The sequence below is a fragment of the Panthera leo genome, chromosome B2, assembly GCF_018350215.1.
Source record: "Panthera leo isolate Ple1 chromosome B2, P.leo_Ple1_pat1.1, whole genome shotgun sequence".
NCBI lineage: Eukaryota > Metazoa > Chordata > Mammalia > Carnivora > Felidae > Panthera > Panthera leo.
The window spans coordinates 66,194,030-66,214,916 of NC_056683.1; the positions used below are offsets into that span (position 1 = coordinate 66,194,030).

General features: G+C 39.1%; 1 protein-coding gene across 4 annotated transcripts in view; it reads left to right on the forward strand.

Annotated features, from left to right (window-relative positions):
• CD109 (CD109 molecule) overlaps positions 1-20,887 on the forward strand; it is a 176,008-nt gene that overhangs the window by 41,929 nt on the left and 113,192 nt on the right. For all 4 annotated transcript variants that reach the window (XM_042939173.1, XM_042939171.1, XM_042939172.1 and 1 more), the window contains one exon: positions 17,992-18,020. In XM_042939173.1, the coding sequence (XP_042795107.1) occupies positions 17,992-18,020 (29 nt within the window). The remainder of the gene's footprint in view (positions 1-17,991; positions 18,021-20,887) is intronic.

Below are 20,887 nucleotides of genomic sequence, written 5' to 3' on the forward strand. Positions count from 1 at the left end.
TGTTCTTATTTTAGAATTTCTACTGCATTATCTTTTCTGCAATCTCCTTTATCAGGCTCTTTTCTTTTTTCTGCAAATAGTACCAACACTGTGGTGGGGGGAAGGGGATATTGTGGCTCATTTTTAAACTTTATTCTTAGATTTTTCTTTTGGGAAGAGAGTTGGTCATATGCCTCTGGGAAGGCTAATGTGCTCAAGACTGCATCAGACAACACTGTCCTGAGAGCAGAATGGATCTTTGAAAAAGAGAGAGAGAAAATGTACCTCTTTCAATGGGTGTTTTTTGACTCTGTTGACGTACAGTTTCATTGAAAATACCATTTCTGGGAGTACTCTCTCTCTTTCAAAGGAGAATGTTACTCTGTTATCAGAGGCTATGAGTCATTGTTCTCAAAGCAGATGCTTCCTGTAATGTTAGGACCTAAGGACCATGACTTTTTTTTTTTATTTGACTTCTCCAGTTGGAGCAGTACATAGACAAATGAGCATTTTAAATCAGTGCATCTTCGACATCCAGAGATCCTCCTAGGATTCAATGTTTTCTCCCTTGCCACATAAACACAAACACATAAATACACCTTAGGTCTGATTATTTCATCACTTTCTTATGAGGGCCTCCAGGAAAAGGTTGGTTCTAATAAAGATTCATCTTCCAGCAGAACCGGGTAAGGAGGGGGGACTATTTCTGGGTGGCTGTTTCTAACAGTCCTGGTGTTTTTAGAAATTCCTGGGGCAGAGCAGTGTTCCACCATAACCAGAATGCATTTGTAACCTAATTCATGTCAGAAAGGATAATAGCTAAAGGATTCACATTGCAGAATATGTCTTAAAAAAGGGATGGATGAAACAGGTGAAGGGGATTAAGAATACACTTAATCTTGATGAGCACTGAGTAATATATGGAACTGTTGAATCACTACACTGTACACCTGAAATGAATATAACACTGTCTGTTAGCTACACTGGAATTAAAATTTTAAAAATGGAAAAAATAGAAATAAATTTTAAAAAAGTCAGGAAAGTATGGCTTGTCCTCAAGGAAGAGTTCATTTATTTGTTTGACAGATACAGGGAAAATTTTGTTTACATTTCCATCCTTGAGGCCAGCAGCATTGATTACATTAGAGTTAGCTTATTCGTTTTTAAATATATTAATTCTACATTTATTGGGATCAATTATGAGGTTTTTTTGGGTGAACAGTGGCCCTTTAGAATAAGTGTTTCTACTAAGCTTTGTGGCATTCTGTACAGGTGTCTTAATGCCTCCTCAGTGGTGAGATTCAGACATTGAAGTGTGCTGGTCATTATCCCTGCCACTACCCTACCGTACCCTACCATCACCACCACCACCACCGCCTCCGCCCTCATGGCCACCGTCATCATCATCCTCTTTATAGTGAAAAGAGCTAAGTTCATAGTCTTCCATTGTATAAAATAGTTAAGTGGACATAATTGACAAAACATGGTGAAAATTCAGCAGGTCGTAATTACCAGAGGAGAGAAGATGGAGTAGCTTTTGGTATTTGAAATCAAATCAGACTCTACGTTGGGTGGAGAGTGAGTCTGTCAATTTATTTCTTCCCTTCTTGGTTTTTATTTTTTCCTTTGGTGTGATGTTACCCTGGAGTTCCATGCCAAATCAAGAAAAAAAGTTTAAGAACACTTGAACTCATGGGTCAGATATGAGAACTGTCCTCTTACCTGTGAAGGCATATGGAATGATTGAATTATTTTTTGATGTCCTAGAAATCATTCTTTCTGCTTTATTCCCCTTCTCTTTCCACAGTTTCAGATGGTCATTTGTAAACTTTCAGTGTTTCTCTTGAGTGAGGTTTGCCTCAAATGATAACCAATACACCCTTTCCCCTTATTAATGAATTCCCTGTTGATGGTTTTACATAAACCTGATTTAAGAAAAAAACCTAAACAGAAAATGTCAGTGGAAACCTTGGCTGTTCTGTAGGGCATCTTGTGCTACAGTGGGAATTCATTGTTTATTTATTTATGGTGCCAAGCCTACTTCCATCTTCCCATTGAGGCATTGGCATGAGACTTACTCTATGAGTGTAACCATATTATTTATTAATTGCTTTTTCTTTTTGCTTTAAAATCTTGGAGAGTTAATGGGGTGTTTACTTCCTATTTTTTAAAAGTTAAAAATTCTTGGGGTGCCTGGGTGGCTCAAGTCAGTTGGGCATCCGACTTCAGCTCAGGTCATGATCTCGCAGTTTGTGAGTTCAAGCCCTGCGTAGGGCTCTGTGTTGACAGCTCAGAGCCTGGAGCCTGCTTTGGATTCTGTGTCTCCCTCTCTTTCTGCCCCTCCCCTGCTCATGCTCTGTCTCTCTCTCTCTCCTTCAAAAATAAATAAACATTAGAAAAAAAAAGTTAAAAATTCTTCTTTGTCCTTTATTGTCTTTCTCACATTAATGATAGGGTGTTTTATTTTCTATCTTGATCCAGGTAAGGATGGGAAATCAATATTTCTCAAATTTGAGATATTAGCTGAAAAACTTAAAAAAAAAAAACCATCCAATTCAGTTTGGATGGGCTTTCTGGTGGATACAAAGCTCCTGAGCGTACGTTTCATGGCTTGTAGATCAAAATCAGTCCCACGGTTTTTATGAGAGTAGATTAATTAGTGTGTGGGCAGGTCTCCCAGGGCAGGTTTTCACAGGAAGCTTTGCCAGTAGAACTCAGTCTGAACTTGTAGTTTTGTGAGAATTATTTTTAAAGGGTGTGGACTCTTCATTCACATGTCTTTACTATTGTGTGATATGTATTTATACGTATATATATATATATATATGTGTGTGTGTGTGTGTGTGTGTGTAAATATGTACATGGTGCCAGAGGATAAAGGACCATAATGTAATCACGATGTAGTTAGACTCTGAAGCCAGGCTACCTGAATAACCTTCCATTAGTGATTGTATGTGGTCAGTCATGATCTCACCAGGCTTCAGTTTTATTATCTGAAGAATAGTGGTTCCTGCCTTATGCAATTACATGGTTATTGTATGGATTAAGTGAGATAACATGTTTATAGCACTTAACACAGGAATTATTCAAGAAAATGGTAGCTATTGTTATTAAAGGTGAATAGCAACAATCATGACAGGCAATTATTAATCATCAGTTGGGATGATCTTGAACTGGGAACTCTATAAAAGGCACATCACTAGGAGGAACTGGGAAGAGATTTAACATATTAAATACTGAGTTTCCTTACAGTGCCAGGGACTTAATGCACAATACTTCAGTAACCTTGTGACGAAGGCACTATTATTTTCATTTTAGAGATGAAGAAACTGAGGCTAAGAGAGGAGAAATAACTTTCTGGAGTTAACAGGGTAAATAGTAAAGCTTGACTTTGAAGTTGGTTCTGTTGGTTCTGAATTTGCAGGTTTATACTGCCTGAAAAAACATGGCATATTTTTTGTTTGCCTTACTTTGGGGTATTGGTGCAATGTTGCATCAGTCACCTTGCTGTAAAATTATTGTCGCGTTTGCGTGTGGTGATTTAGTCCTGGATCTAATGAAATCTAATCTGGATCTGAAGAATCACAATGAAATGCTAGCTCTCCACCTAATTTACTTGGAGCTTCACAGAATTTTGGATCTGGATGGGACCTCTGAGATAAGCCAATTCATAAATTATTCAGTCAGCAATTTATGGCTGAGGAGACTAAGGCATGGTGTTTGGTGACTTGACCAAGAGTTGAAAACATCACAGGCCCCCAGATTTGCAGTCCAGTGCTATTTCCATTAGACTCTAGGAAATTTTCCTAACACATGGAGAGCTCTGCGGAAGGCCTAACATATGGAGAACTGTGTGTAAGACCTAGGGTGTATTTGCAAATGTTGATTTTCCTGATATGGAAGAAAATAAGGCTAGCTAAGGGGTTTTAAAATGCTTACCTGCATATTTGTGCAAGTTTCTTATTTCAGCTCAAGGTGGAGTTGCTCTTTATGGACTAATGGTTCTACAGGGGGTGGGGGTGGGGCCAGGAGCCTCATAGATCTTTCTAACACTAAATCCTGTGGCTTTCTCCAAGTGTGAGTTGTATTTATTAGAAATGCAGACTCAGGGTGCCTGGCTGGTTCAGCTGGTGGAGCATGTGACTCTTGATGTCGGGGTTGTGGGTTTGAGCCCCGTGTTGGGTATAGAGATTACCTGAAAATAAAGTCTTGAAAAAAAAAAATAGACTCATGTCCACTCCTTCAAGACATTGGTAAGGTCCAGGAATCTAAACTTTATGTTAAGCAGTCATCACAACTGATTAAAATGAGAATTAAAATGAGAATGACTCGTCTTCAGCATCTCACGAATTGCTTCTGACCAAGTAAGTGCTGGAAAGCCTGAGGGTGAGAGACATGCCCTTGCAAGTCTAGGATGATTCATGGCTGGCTGAGAGAAGTCTCCTCCTAGACTTCCATATTTGCTTTCAAGCAACCCCCATCCCTAAGCATTGGGGTTCATTTTATGCGGTAGAGAAGCATATTTTGGGGTTTGATTATGAATCAGTGACTGAGTGAAGCTGAAAGTGAACATACTGATTCTTCAAACTCCAAGTTAAACATGTGCTGCTCCTCTTCTAACACGAAATGAGTCACTCCTCCAGTGACTCACGGAGGGGTTGTGGTGGAAATAGAAATCAGATCCTGTAAGAATTTGGGCTGGGTTACCGTTTGATCCTTTATGTTGTAAAGAGGGCTTTACAATGCTGAAACCAGTTGTTTGCCCAATGACATTTCCCCCCCATTAATTTATTATTTATCGGTTATTTGCTCTGAGCGTGAATGAATGGGGGCGATTGGGGAATAAGAGGAAGGAAGGATTAGAGGAGGTTCAGAGACTCCGGAAGGATAACATAACATATAATATTTAAAATGCAGAAGGCTGGAGAATTTTTATTTCTTTTTTGTATAAAAAATTCAATGTGGTTTGTAAATAGTGCTTCTTGTGTGTGACCCTGTGTCCTGTACCATTACCTTTTACATCCAGAGCTATACAAATGCCCATTCATAAATGTTCTACTTCTGCTGATATATTTGGCATTTAGTGGGAACAGTCATTTCACATACTAGGGGAGGGAAGGGTGTGCTGGAGGAAAGAGCTGATGGCTGGGAGTGGTAGTCATGGGGAGATAGAGGTTTGTGTGTCTGTTTTCTGAAAAGATGCTACATTCTGCTTTAAAGTTTAGGGACACATCCAGGGGGAGATGTACAGCAGATAGTTTTGAAATTGCAGCTAGGGAGAGAGTTTAAGGCATTGTTTTCACAGAGGCAGACAATATTCGAAGTCTTGGTGGGAACATGTAAGATGCACAAGAGAGACAAGCCTATGGAACAAGACTGATGATAGAAGCTTGGAAGAAGGAAAATAAATCAATGAAATGGACAAACAGTGAGCAGCCAGAGACTGGGATAGATTGAAGATGGTAAGATGTTTCAGAAGCCAAGGGAAGAAAGTTACAAAAAAGGAAAGTTTTAATAGTCCCAACTGTCCCAGAAGGTCAGAGAAGAAAAGACAAAGACAGAAAAAAGAACATTGGTGATCCTCAAGTGAATGGTTTTAAGTTGAATCAAAAGCTTAGTTTTAAGTAACAAAAGGGTGGTGAGAGAATATGAGGGTAGGCTACTCTTACCAAAGTTTGATGGTTTAAAGGAGAGAGGTAGATGGTCTTTTAAAATGTACAGTAGAGAGGTAAAAGTGGTGGCTGCAAAAGGGGATGGGTGGATAATTCATGGATAAGAAATGGTGGGATCAGGATCAGGAGCACAGGTAAGTGGATTAATCATTAAAAAAAAAAAAAGACTTGTATTTTTTGTTTTGATGCAAGAAAGAGATAAGGAAAGAAATATTTTGAGGGATGAACTTGAGATGAGGAATAAAATTGAAATACAGTTTTAGGAAGACCTGCCTCTAAATTGTACACATCTGGTCATCTCTTCATAGGAAGTGGGGATATACATTATAAGTAGTGGCCTATTGGAGAAAGAAGTGCAGAATTGGAGATATTCGCTGGTGGTGTCCAAATGGGCCCCTGCTGGATTGTGGGATGTTGGAATGCAAGGGCTAATACTTGTATTGGTATTGGGGGAGGGAGCACAGGAGAATGAAGAGAAAGGGGTATTTATGGTGGTAGTATGCTTTACTTGAAGCTCGAAGGGATGGGGTAGTTATTTTATTATTGCCATGAGGTTGTCAGTGTGAGTAAGAAGTGGAATTGTAATATATCATCTCTTGGTCTGGGCTAAGATGATCATCATACCAAAGGTGCAATGTCAAAACTTGACAATCAGAAGGAAATTATAGTGGGTCTGGTCTTGCTCTATGTCTTGCATTCTTCATTTCTCTTAGGAAAATTCCATGACTTGACTTTCTTCCTTTGAAAGGATGAGGGTGAAATTGGCCAAAGAAAATTTGATGGGGGGAGTTGGGTAGGGAGGTAGTGGGCAGGTCCTTGGGTCTTTAGTTCTGAAGAAAATGGCTCATGAATTAATCTAAAAACCAGAGTGGTAAAGAGTTTGGACACAAATAAGGAGTTATGTTTTTTTAAGAGTACTTGATAGCTGTTGGTAGCAGGGCAATATTGGGAATTTATATTTATGAAAATGTAGCTGGCAGAAATGATTTAATATGATAAATTTAAGTTTCGCTGAAATTCTTGTTAAATCTTCTTAGGAATACAGTTAAGACAGGGCATTACTATTTTGAGAATTCCAAATATTTATTAGGCATCAAATTGTACATGGCACAGTATTGGGTAGGGTAAATATTTGGCTCCTCAAGGGGAAACAAAATAGGTTTCGTTTCATGTGCCATCTTGAGTTGATGGTAGAGGCTGCTTGGAGTGTCATATTGATGGTTTCAAGGTCAAGTCTGGGTTCACTGGAATAGAGTGGATGGATTAGCTGTGTCTGCCCTGGGCATGGGAAGGGGGAGTATGGTATGAATGCTGCAAATGAATGTTGGGTTGAAGAGGGATGGTCTTCTGCAGGGCTACATAGGGGCTTGAGGTAATCACAATGCAGATAAGAGGGGAAAGGTGAAAGAGTGGATGTGTTCAAATACTAACACAAGAGTGTACTAAGCTACAGAGGAGGGGCAGGGACGAAACATGAGATTTCGTTTGGACTAATATTTTGGAAGTGATAGCCAGGTCTGTTCTGTATAGTTTGGGAGACACAGTGGGTCAGAGTGGGGGCTCTGGAACCACACTGGAATTGAACCCTGTGCACTACCTTTTACTACCTAAGTGGCCTTGGGCAAGTCACTTCATTTCATCTAATCTCGGTTTCTTTATTTGAATGATGGCAATAATAACAATACCTACAATTAGGGCATTGGTGTGAGTATTACATGAAACAGTGCTTCAGAGCTGCATTGTGCAATGTGGTAGCCACGAGCCACACGTGGGTTTTGAGTGCTTAAAATGTGGGTTGTGTGAGATGGCCTGCAAGTATGAAATAAATACTGGATTTTGAATACTTCATACCAAAAAGTGCAACAAAACTGATAATTTTTTTAAACTGATAAATTTTTAATATTGATTACATGTTCAGTGATAATATTTGGGTACATTGGGTTAAATAAAATATGTTATTAAAATTAATTTTACCCATTTCTTTTTTTCTTTTTTTAGTGCACTTCTTTAGAACATTTATCATAGTGTCTGGCTAAACACTGGAGAATGTTAGCTGGCTAAACATGCTAAACACTGGAGAATGTTAGCTGTGTCGTACCCAGCATTTCCTAGTATCAGATGTTAGTACCAATGCCACCCTTCTGAGCACACGCTGTGGCATCAGGCCAGGTCTCTGTTGAAGGCACTTTGAATTTTTTTTAAGTTTACTTATTCATTTTGGTGGGGGAGGGGCAGAGAGAGGGAGAGAGAGAATCCCAAGCAAGCTCTGCTTGCCAGTGCAGAGCCGGCTGGGGCTCGGACTCATGAACCGTGAGATCATGGCCCGAGTCGAAATGAAGAGCTGGACTTAACCAAGTGAGCCACCGAGGCACTTCGATTCTGACTTCGAGTGGGCCTTATTTCTTATCCCTTGAGAAAGGAGGAAATCTCCCTAAAAGGAGCATTATACCATAGGGGTTCAGTAAACTTTTTCTGTAAAAGGCCAGATGGTAAACATGATAGGCTCTGCTGCCTTATGGTTTTTGTTGTTTGTCTTTGTAGAGGCAAAGTAGCTATAGACTGCATAATAAATGAGCGTCCTCATGGAATTTTATGGCCACTGAATTTGGAATTCATATAATTTTCATGTGTCATGAAATATTACTCTGTTTCTCTTTCCGGCTATTTACAAATGCAAAACCATTTTTGGTTCACAAACTGTATGAAAGTGGGTGTGGGCAACATTTGGCCCGTGGACCGTAGTTTGCTAACCCTGACATCAAAAGTGCCCTGTACATTTAGTAGCCCAGAGTCTTGTGTGACTCTTGGTTTTTCATATGTATCGCACCTAACATTTAGTTTATACTGTACCATTTTATTTATTTTACTTTTAGTGGGTTTTGTTCGACCTGTTTATACTCAGTGGTCTAAATGGAACAAAACATCATTTATGAAACTCGTGTTTATTGAGATGTTTGTAAGTAAGGAGAGGCAGGAGAGAAAAAAAAAATTAAAAGGGTGTATATGGGACCAAAAGAGATTTGCTTTGTTTTGTTTTACTAGAAATGCTTGTCTTTTCTGTATAGATTGAATTCACTGAAGAGTTACTTAACCTTAAAGTGACATTAAACTGTGAAGCAGAAGCATATTTTAAGATTTTGTCTTCCACGGATTTGGAGTTGAAAACCCCATTTCTCACAGTCTGTGAACAAAGAAAATGCTGAATACTGAGAATATGTAATAACTTGGTAAAGAGGTCAAAGTTTTCAGCTAAAAAAGTGATATACTTAAGTTTATTACTATATATTCCTCAATAGCAGAGAGTTGCCAAAAATAATTAAGCTGTAAATACTAAGCCAGGCATATATTTGCCTAGGAAATTCTGAGCTGCATTTGTAAATTTAATGGGAACAAGTTGAAAAAAAGTATACACACACGCACACACACACACATGTATTATACACACACACACACACACACACACATATAGTGGAAAAGCTATTTCTTTTTTTTTTTTTTCCATACAGAATATTTCTGGACCAATTGGATTTCCAGTTACACACTACCCCTTCCCTTCAGCAGTTCTCTGCAGAGCTATTTGGTGAGCACAGATGTCAGAAGAGGCAGCATATGGTATTATAGAGTGTGTTTAAAAAGTTAAGGGAAGGTTAGTTTTTGTGTATGCTTATTACACAACTTAAAAATAGCTGGACTCTATTTGTAAATCAAATGGCCAGCTCTCAGGCTTGTGCCAATTGTGAAGCCTTAAAACAAGGTTTCTTTTGAGTGGCTTCGGCAGCGATGGGAAGGAGAAAGCATCTGAAAGGGTTCAAAGATTGACTCTGGTTATACACAAAAATGACCGGAGTTTTACAGACTTATCTACAATAATATTGAGAAGGACTTCACATAACAGAGCGGATCTTTAGTCTTTGATTTAAAAGAGTGCCATGCAGTGTTTTAAGAGGCGGGGACTGTTTCCCATGTCTGAATGGAAACTTGCTGAAAGGGAGCAGAAGTGGTCACAACAATTTGCAAATTCTATTTAATCTTCAAGCTAGCAACAGTACAGAAAGAGATTACTATTCCTCATCTACACTCTCACCACTCTGCTCCCAATTTTATGTTTTGACTGTGTAAATTATTTCTAGAATGTAGGACTTTCACATAAGGCTTAGTAAGTGCCTAGGAAATTCCAAGCTGCATTTGTAAATTTAGAGGGAACACAACATGTTGAAAAAATGTCAAGTACTTGAAGTCGACCTTTTAATAAGGACACACAAGAGCAGTGAGTGGGCTTTAAATTGGATCTCTCTACACATCCTTTGAGCCACTCCCTGAATCCAGTCAGAATCATGGGTGGGTGGGACATCTCTGCCCCTACACTCCAGCTTTTGGGGGCAGTTTCTGTTTCTGACTCTGTCTTTCCTGGGTCTGTACACACTCTCATGTGTCAGAGTAGTGGGACCCAGGCGTGCAGTCAACATCCTTTTCCAATTTTTCTCCAATGAGAAAACCCCTCAAAAGTTTGACCAAAAGAGCTACATTAAAAAAAAAAGGGGGGGGGTTGGTAGCTCGTCTTGAATTGCTGAAATGCTTGCCCTCCGATTAATCAACTTACTGGATTTATTTGGATTGTAGATTCACAGCTGTTTTTTACTTTCTCCTTATTTGGTGTCACACTTAGATAAAAATAAATCCCCCGCCCCTTGCCCTAATGCGCGCGCGCGCGCGCGCGCACACACACACACACACACACACACACACACACAGTCTTTGTAAATCTGGTGGTGATGGAGGTAGACTGTATGTTAGTCCATGATGGAAAGGAAGCACATTGTTTCCTCCAAGTCACTGGCTGACAAAATAGTCAACCCTGATGATTTATTCTAAAGTAATGAAAAATAAATACCTCTCAATAATCGAGGGTACTGATTTGCTGAGGCCCTGCTTTCTGCAGTGTAATTTTTTTGATTTTGTTCCAATGTGGGATATTGTGGTGGATGCTGTGCTGTGCATGCTCCCGATGGAGCCTTTCAGGGAAGAAGGACTCATTCCCTCTAGCTACTGGCAGTGTTGCCACAGACTGCCTTCACAGCCAGCCCCCTTTGGGAATTGGCTGTGGTAAAGGGAATCACCTTGCCCCAGGGGCACTCCTCCTTGGGTGAGTGTCCAGTCCCCTCCCCCTGACTCAGGACAGTTCTCAAGGATCATGGCTGCTCCTGAGCTCACTTGTGACACCTCTGGAGCCTGCGTTGTAGCTCTGCCTCCCTCTCTCCCCTGTCCCGTCTCCTTCCTTTCCCTTCCCTTCTCCAGGTGCTGATCCCAAGAGCACTCCCTACAAAACCACTTGCACTTAAAAAAAAAAAAGTTTATTGTGAGAAAGAGTGGGTGCAGAGAGAGAGGGAGACAGAGAATCCTAAGCAGGCTCCACCCCCAGCACAGAGTCCAAAGCAGAGCTCGATCTTACAACCGTGAGATCACCACCTGAGCAGAAATCGAGAGTGGGTGCTTAACCGACGGAACCACCCCGGAGCTCCCCAAACCCTTGCACTTTAATCACCATCTCAGCGTTGGCTTCCCTGGGATCCCAACCATAGACAGATGTGATTATTTAACTTTCCTTTGAAGAGGGATTTTTCAGAAATTGAAATTAACCTCAAATGTATCAAAACTAGTGTGAGGAAGTGTTATGAGAGTCGGGAAATTTTCAAGTTTTTATTTCCTTTTCAGAAGTTCTTGTGTAACATGAATTATTTTAAAATTAGCTCTGCTACTTCAGTGCTTATAGCGTGACTCTAAGGGTTGGGAGAAACATGGATGAAAGAGAATCCCCAGGTTCTCTGATGACTAGCATAGAGTTGAGGAGAGGAGCCCCAGGTAATGGAGATTTTGAGTGGTGATAACGTGCACAAAGAGGCTCTCTAGGCTGGGGAACCTTTACAATAATCAAAGGTATGCAGGGTAAAAGAACAGAGGTACAGCTGCTGTTCTTGTCCTGAGAGTGGTGATTTTTTAAAAAAAATGTTTATTTATTTTTGAGACAGAAAAAGCACGAGAGGGGGAGAGGTAGAGAGAGAGGGAAACAGAAGATCTGAGGCGGATTCTGAGCTGATAGCAGAGAGCCTGATGCAGGGCTTGATGAGTCCCTGATCAGAGTCCCTGATGCAGGGACTGCGAGATCATGACCTGAGCCGAAGTCAGACACTTAACTGACTGAGCCACCCAGATGCCCTGAGAGTGAGTTACAGTTCAGATCCAAGAGGCAGCCTGCCTGTGTTAGAATGTTGGCTCTGTTACTTCTTTTCTGTTTGACCTTGGGCAAGTCACTTAATGCCTCTGTGACTCAGGGTTCTCATTTGTAGAAGAAGGATAATAATACTTAATAAGATTATGATGCCAATTAGATCAGCTAAAATATGTAATGCTTTTATAACACTATAAATAGTATCTGTTATTATTTTATTCACCAAACTTAAAAGTTGTATGCAGTCAGACCCGTTCGTTGTTTTATTGCTTCTAAGCAAAAATGTGAGTCTTCCATCCTCTACACCAACGTTGTCCAATACAAGTATGGTGCTACCACTCATGTAATAGCATTTTCTAGTAACCACATTAGAAAGGTTACAAAAATTGGGGGGGGGGGGTGCCTGACTGGCTCAGTCAGTGGATCATGCAACTATTGATCTTGAGGTTGTGAGTTTGAGCCCCATGTTGGCTGTGGGGATTACTTAAAAATAAGATCTTTAAAAAAAAGGTAAAAAAATTGAGGTGAAATTAATTTTAGGGGCACCTGGGTGGCTCAGTCAGTTAAGTGTCTGACTCTTAATTTCAGCTTGGGTCTTGATCTCATGGTCATGAGTTTGAGCCATGTGTTGGACTCCATGCTGGGTGGAGTCCAACTTAAAAAAATTAAAAAATTAATTTTAATATTTTTTGTTTAACCCAGTAATTCATAAAATATTATCAACATGTAGTAATTATAAAATCATGACTGAGATAGTTTATATACTTTTACTTTTTTAAGTCTTACAAATATGGGTGCATTTTGTATTTGTAGCACATTTCAGTTGCTCATTTCAATAACCACTATGGCTACAGGCTATTGTGTTTGACTCTATACCTTTAGAGGTTTGCTAGTTACTCTTTTTATTTCAAGAGTATTCCAGTCATCCATTTCTGTGATTGAACCACCCTAAAACTTAGTAGTTTAGGACAACAATAGCTCATTATTTCTCACGAGTCTCATCCAGCTTGCACACACAAGATTGATGATTATTGCTGAATCAATTATTACCGTGATAGTTGTGAAATTTTCTAATTCCATGATTCCTTCTGTGTTTATTAGTTGGAATTTTATGGTAAAGAAGAACTTTTTCTTCTTCTTTCACTCATCTATTTACTTATAGGGCAGCATGAGCACGTTGACTCTTTATTCAGTAGGTTATAATCCATAACTTATTTGAACATTCAAGTATTTTCACCGTTCCGTTATATATACATTAAAGTGTTGGATTGCATGTAACTCTTTCTGAGTGTTCTGCAAGATGAGCAAACTTTTCTAAAAAATTTTGACTTGATAAATGAGCGATGTTTTGCAATAGGAGTAGTACGTGATCCCGAATGTCACGTGATCACAACCGAGCCAATGGTTCTTGAAATTCGCTTTGATATACAAGTCCTTTGGATTACAAGCATGTTTCCGAAATGAATTATGTTCGCAAACCAAGGTTTTACTATATTATTATTTGTATAATATTTATATATATTTATATTTATATAATTTATACAAATATATGTAATGGAATGATCAGACAATTTGAACATTCAAATAAAGACTTTTTTTTGGCAGATTTCTCTTATTATCCCTGTACCTATATATGCCTAGCCTCCCCTATTATCAACATCACTAACCAGAATGGTACATATTTTTTTTTAGCAAGGATGAACTTACACTGACACATCATAAACAACCAAAGTCCATCGTTTACCTTAGGGTTCATTCTTGGCATTGTATATTCTGTGGGTTTTGGCAAGTGTATAATGGCATATGTCCATCATTATAATATCATACAGAGTATTTTCACTGCCCTGAAAACCCTCTGTGTTCTGCCTATTCATCTTTCTATGCCACCTTGCAGCAACCTGATCTTTTTATCGTATCCATGGTTTTGCTTTTTCCAGCTCTCATTTAGTTGGAATTGTATAGTATGTAGCCTTTTCAGATTGCTTCTTTGGCTTAGTAGTATGCACTTAAGGTTCCTCCATGTCTTTTCATGGTCTGATAGCTCATTTATTTTTAGAGCTGAATAATATTACATTGTCTGGATGTATCATAGTTTATTTATCCACTCACCGACTGAAGGAAACTTGGTTGCTTCTAAGCTTTGGCAATTATTAATAAAGCTGCTGTAAATATCTGTGTGCAGATTTTTGTGTGGTCATAAGTTTTCAACTCTTGAGTAAATGCCAAGGAATGTGATTGCTGGATCATATGGTAAAAGTATGTTCAGTTTTGTAAGAAATTGCCAAACTGTCTTCCTAAGTGGCTGTATCATTTTGCGTTGCAAACCAGCAGTGAGTGAGAGCTCCTGTTGCTCCACATCCTGGCCAGCATTTGATGTTGTCAATGACTGATACCAGCGTACTGGTATCTTATTGCTTCAGTTGCATTTCTTTATGATGTGGAGCATCTTCTCTTATGCTTACTTGCCATCTGTGTATCTTCTTTGCTGAGTTGTCTATTAATATTTTGGCCCATTTTCTAGTCGAGTTATTTGTTTTCTTATTGTTGAGTTTTATTTTTTAAAAATATTTATTTATTAAAAACATTTTCTTAATGTTTATTTTTAAGAGAGAGAGAGAGAGAGAGAGAGCATGCGCGCCTGTGCGTGCGGGGGAGGGGCAGAGAGAAAGAGACACACAAAATCCGAAGCAGGCTCCAGGCTCTGACCTGTCAGCACAGAGACCGATTCGGGGCTAAAACTCACTAACTGTGAGATAATGACCTGAGCTGAAGTCAGATGCTTAACTGACTGAGCCACCCAGGTGCCCCTTATTGTTGAGTTTTTAAAGTTCTTTGCATACTTTGGAATACAGTCCCTTTATCAGGTGTGTCTTTTGCAAATATTTCCTCCAATCTGTAGCTTATCTTCTCATTGTGTTGATGTTGTCATTTGCATAGCAGAAGTTTTTGATTTTGATGAAGTCCAGCTTATGAATTATTTCTTTAATGGATTGTATCTTTGGTGTTATACTAAAAAAGACCAAGGTCATCTAGGTTTTCTCCTATGCTATATTCTAGGAATTTTATAGTTTTGCATTTTATATTTAAGTCTATGATCTGTTTTGAGTTAATATTTGTGAAGGGGGTAAGGTCTGTCTAGATTCACTTTTTTTGTATGTAGATGTCCATTGTTCCAGCATTACTTTTTGAAGAGACAGCTTTGCTCCATTGGATTGCTTTTGCTCATTTGTCAGAGATCACTCAACCATATTAGTAGGGGTCTATTTATGGGCTCTATCTTCTGTTCCATTAATCAGTTTGCCTGTCTTTTGCCAGTACCACGCTGCCTTGGTTACTATAGCTTTACGGTAAGTTTTAGACTTGGTAGCATCAATCCTCCAACTTTGTTCTCCTTCAATATTGTAATGGCTATCCTGGGTCCTTTGCATCTCCACATAAACTTTAGAATCAGTTTGTTGATTTCCATAAAATAACTTTATGGGATTTTGATTAGGATTGCATTGCATCTATGGCTCAAGTTGGGGAGAACTGACGTCTTGACAGTATTGAGTCTTTCTGTCCGTGAACATTGAATAATATCTCTTCATTTATTTAATCCTTCCTTGATTTCATTTACCAGAGTACTTTCCTCATATAGGTATTGTAACCATTTTGTTAGGTTTAAACCTAAGTATTTCTTTGTTTGGGATGCTAATGTAAATGGTGTTATTTTTAATTTCAAATTCCACTTGTTCATTGTTGGTATATTTTTAATTGAGAACACACTCTCTTCACATATGCTGAGGTATGTGTTAAGATCAGAGTAAATTCTGCTGTGTGGAGGATATTCTCAATTCCATCTTTACCCCCATATTGAACTATTTAAATGTTTCAGTTCAAATATGTTACAGGGTTTGTCTTTTTGCCTGGAGAGTACCATGACTCCCTCCAGCAAATATTTTTACAACACAAAACTTGTCCAGTAAATTGTCTGTATTTATGGTGCTTTTGAATGTCTCACCAAACTTAGTTGCTGCAATATCATAGGGCTTCTCAGTTTCTCTTCAATTCAGTATAGAATATGCCCATCTCATTAAAAATAAGAACTTGATGAGATGTTTCTTCCCACAAGTTGAGATATTCCCAAAGCATGACTATAGTATTTCAGAGTTAAATCTTGTGCACATTAAACCCATCTCATATTGATATTTTGCTGCTCTGAAAAGATTCAGGACAAATGCTAACTCAGGATGCTGGGAGAGCAGCAGAACCTGGAATGATCCTGGCAAGGACTCACGCTGTGTAAAAGGCCTTTTATGATTTGGTCCAGCCTCATCTCTATAATCCTCTCTCTGCCAGCTCTTTGCTTCTGTAGACTCATGCTGACCTCCACTCTTTTGCACTTGCTGTTGCTCTGCCTGGAAGCTCTTCCCTTTCCTTCGCATCTGGCTAATTTTCCTTTATCCTACAACCCTAGACTCTGGCATCATGTTCTCTAGGTGCCTTCCCCTGATCCCTCTGAGGTGGTCTCTGCCCTATCTTTATTGCAGCCCTTCCATATCGAGTTATATCTGTTCAGTTGTTTCTCTCTCTTCTCCTTTTCAAGACACTTTTTGTCCTTTGTCCTATTATTTAAGAGTCTTGCTCTTTGCTTTCTATGGCGACAGTTATTGGATAAACTGATCTTTGCTAGGGGATAAGTGATTTTGATGAATTGCTTATCTGCTGCTGAAAACATATTTGTATTTCATGGAGGCCCATTGGGGTAGTGGTCTTCAAAGTGGGTGTACGCACATCGGGGGTTGTGCAAGACCATTTATAAGGATGTAGGCAGGCAGGACATGTATTAGCTTTATTTCTTCTATTTGAGCAAAACTAAGGAATTAAGGTTTTCTAATATTTAATATATTGGTTGAGAAAGTACATATATGTAACTTGATCCTCTAACTTGACATTGGTAATATGTCCTAATTGACTCCGTGCTCCATTATAACAATTTGAAGACCTTGCTGTAGAGGCTTGCTGACATCCCCAGTGGATAGCTCTTCAGGTTTTCTGGCACTATAATGACTTACAGTTATGAAGTGTTTCCTGTGTGGCAGACACTGTTCTATCCACTTTACAGATATCAACGTACTTATTCTTCACAACCACCTTGTGAGATTGGTACTATTATTAATTAGCTTGCTCATGTTATGGATGAAAAAATGGAGCCTGGATAATCAGGTACCTTTTTCAAGGATGGGGTGAGCACATGGTTGATTCATTTTAGAACTGATGTAGTCTAATTCCAGAGGCCACTTGTTTAACCCCTGCTCTGTACTGTGCTGTGCTCTGGCGTCTGTCCGTTCCTACAGGGTAGACACATGTGGCTTCCAGGAGGATGGGGGCCATGCCTGTCTTGTCATTGTGGTAAAAATTCTTAAATATTCACAAATATTTCTTAAATGAAGGAACTGTGAGGACCTGTCACCACCTCTGAACTCATGTCACTTAAATGGGAACTTTGGATAAGTATTCTTTTGTTTTTAACTTGAAACATTTTTTTTCCCTTGAAATAATTAGATCTGATGAGAAATTGGCATGAGTTAAATTAGAAGTCCTATGTTTAGAAACTTTACATGAAAAAAAAGTCTGCCTCACTCTAATACCAGTGAGTCAGTTATGAGTCCCAGCTCACCACTGACATGACTAATGCCTTCCTTTTCTTCTTTTATCATGAGGGTCTGAGAACGTAAGAAATAAACCTTAGGTTCTTCCTCAACACCGATTGAAGTGTCCCTCAAATGTGTATAACCTGAAAGCAGCAACAAGAGTAGCAGCAACAATGACAACAAAAATGATAATGGAAAAGAGAAGCAGAACTTAAACTAATCTTTTGGGGGGGTTCACCCACTGATAGCCTTTTAAGTCTGGCTCCACTTTCCTTAATTCTTCGGCACAAGGATATGTAATAATCTCTCAGGTGTTCTGGGATTTAATAAAATTGTTTTGTTTTGGCCAAATAAGTTTGTGATTCTGTAAGCTTATGATTCTTTCCACATCTGAAAGAGTATTTAGGAGATTCTTGGGAGTTTTGTATTATATCATCATATTCCAATTATGACTCTATTTTCTTCCCTGTTTTGCTTTTAGGCTCTTTCAAGACACTCACTCTTCCATCAGTAAGTATCCATTTAAAAAATTTGGTTTCAGAAATATACATTGCATTGATGAGACAAATAAATCAATATTTTGTTGACTTTTATATCAATTTACGTTTCTTGTGAGTTTGTCTTGAGTTCAGTTTCACCTTTAAATTAAGAATAATGTTACTTTGGGGCGCCTGGGTGGCTCAGTCAGTTGAGCATCCGACTTCGGCTTGGGTCATGATCTCGCTGTCTGTGAGTTCGAGCCCCACGTCGGGCTCTGTGCTGACAGCTCAGAGCCTGGAGCCAGTTTCAGATTCTGTGTCTCCCTCTCTCCTGACCCTCCTCCACTCATGCTCTGTCTCTCTCTGTCAATAATAAATAAACACTAAAAAAAAATTATAAAAAAAATAGAATAATGTTACTTTAGGGGCACTTGGTGGCTCATCAGTTGAGTGCCCGACTTCAGCTCAGGTCACGATCTCACAGTTTGTGAGTTCAAGCCCTGCATTGGCTCTCTGCTGTCAGCTTCGAGCCCCACTTTGGATCCTCTGTCCCCCTCTCTCTCTTGGTCCCTCCCCCTCTCATTCTCTCTCTCTCTCTCTCTTTCCCTTTCTCTCAAAAATGAATAAACATTAAAAAAATTTTTAAAAGAATGTTACTTCAGGGAGATCGGTTATTAGCCTCTTCAAATTCATAGCAAAGATTTTTTGCTTGTGAAACAGGGAACTTCACTGGGGAAACCTTCCTGGAGTGTTGCCAAGAAACCTGGGCTGGTTTGGTGCCGTTTCTGCCTTACTGAACCTCAAAGTTTTGAGTGTGAAATTAACACTCTGCCCCTCGGTTTCCCTGTCCTAGAAAGTGGAGGGTCACGCTGAGCCATATTGAAGCCTGAGACATTGGTGATATTGATCCTGTCTTTGTTAAAAAATTTTGTGTTCATAATTTAATTTTTTGCACTACCTTTTCTATTTTAAAATATTAAAAATTTACTTATCTTGATTACTGATTTTTTTGGCTCCTCCTTAAGTTTTGCACCAGAGGCAAGGGTCTCACTCACCCCACCCTTGTCCTAGCTCTGGAAAAGGGGATAAAGAAACTGCTTCCTTCATAGGGGGTACTTTACCTTGGAGGTGAAATGAGATGTGAAAGTGCTGTAAAATTTGCTATGGAAGTGAACAGGGGTTATTATTTTGTTGAGAAAGTCATAAAACCTGGTGATTAAATGCTGTTTGTGAACTGATCCTGCTTCTCATAGCTTTGATTTGGAAGTTTGTACTTTTATTACCATGTTTTATTTTGGAGCTTCACACTTTGAATGTACCGTAGAGAAAGTAGACCACAGCATCCAACAAGAGATGCGATTTGGTATACTTTTCTGAGAACAGTTGACTAATGACTTTGTTAAAAAACAAAATTTCACCCAGTAAATTTGAAGATCTAATTGGCTTTATTAAGAGATTCATGAATTGGGCAGGATCCCACCTAGCAAGCAGAGGGGAGCTCCAAAGAGTTGTACAACATGGAAGGTTTTTGTAGGAAGGAAGGTGGGGCAAGGAAGTTATTAGCAAAAGAAAAGAAAGGATTGTTCCAGGCAAGGGAAGGGCAAGGGGTCTTATCCTGCAGATTACCTCATCTTCCTTTGGGTGGGGTGGGGGTGGGGGAGAGGGCCCATGTGACAGATGACCTCATTGGTGCTTGTCAGAAAGTTCCAGATTGATTGGCTTAAAATTCCACTCCTGGAGAGGTTGAAACTGCAGTTAAGTCCCGATGTACTGTTCTGGGAGCAAATGACTCCACCGTGGGCCTGTGGTTTCTTTTTAACAACTTGGGCCCCGATACTTTACCTACTTAATGTAGGATTAGCACTAACTGATGAGCCAGGTTCCCCCATTACTTCTTGAAGGTTACTTATCAAGCACATTCAGAAAGCACATTAGTTTTTGCAGGGGTGGTGGTAGGGGATGGTATTCCTAGAAAATGTAGCGCTACCAAACAGTACTTTATAAAAATTACTTATGTACCATAGCTGTTGTTTCTTACCTATTATGTTTGTACTTTCCCTCTTAAGAAATATAACTGCTTTTCTATTGTTGAATAAGAAGTAGGGAAAGAGAGGCAAAGCAGGTGGAAATGGGGGGAGAGCCCAATCTCAGTGGTAATAAAACATTACATTGCGTTTATGTACCCTAAAATAATAGATGCTGGCCATGATGGTGTTGAAAGAGTATTCCAATGAGAAGATTAAAATAAATCCTGTGTAATAGAATTGTCCTGTAGCAGAAGAGGGTGGGATTTAAGTTCAGAAACCACAGCTTAAAGTACAACTGTCTGGTTTCATCAGAGAAGCCTATAGTTACACAGGCTGGAAGTGTAGAAAGGCTGGAAAGAGAAGGCATCAGGCTTGGGATTGTTCCAGTAATGTCAGTTTATTATAAATTGCACTTGTCCAAACTATCATTAACTGGGCTTTGGCTGCTATTATTCTTTTAATCCTTACCTATGGGAAATGCTAACTCCAAATCCTGTATTTGTCTTTCCCAGTAATGCCATTTCTATTGTAGATAGATATAGCAATTACCTATCGAAGGCTTTCTTAGACATTATATCCCTTTTCTAGTAAAACAAAAATTTAAAGACTTAGTCATAAAGTGTGTCTGGGAAAATTTGATAATGCTTGGCAAAAATAGAAAGTTCTGCATTGTTATGAGTTGTCAGTTAAAATAGGCTCAGCTTTCAGAGTGTGCACTTGCATTCTGATGTTTGTAATATTTCAGATTGTTTTTTGAGGTTCTCATGAATTTTTGCTGTAAAATGTAAATATTTTGACTTCATTAAAACAAATGGTTTTTAATATCTGATTAGCTCATTGTTTCTATTTTTGATGCACTAAAATCAACTTT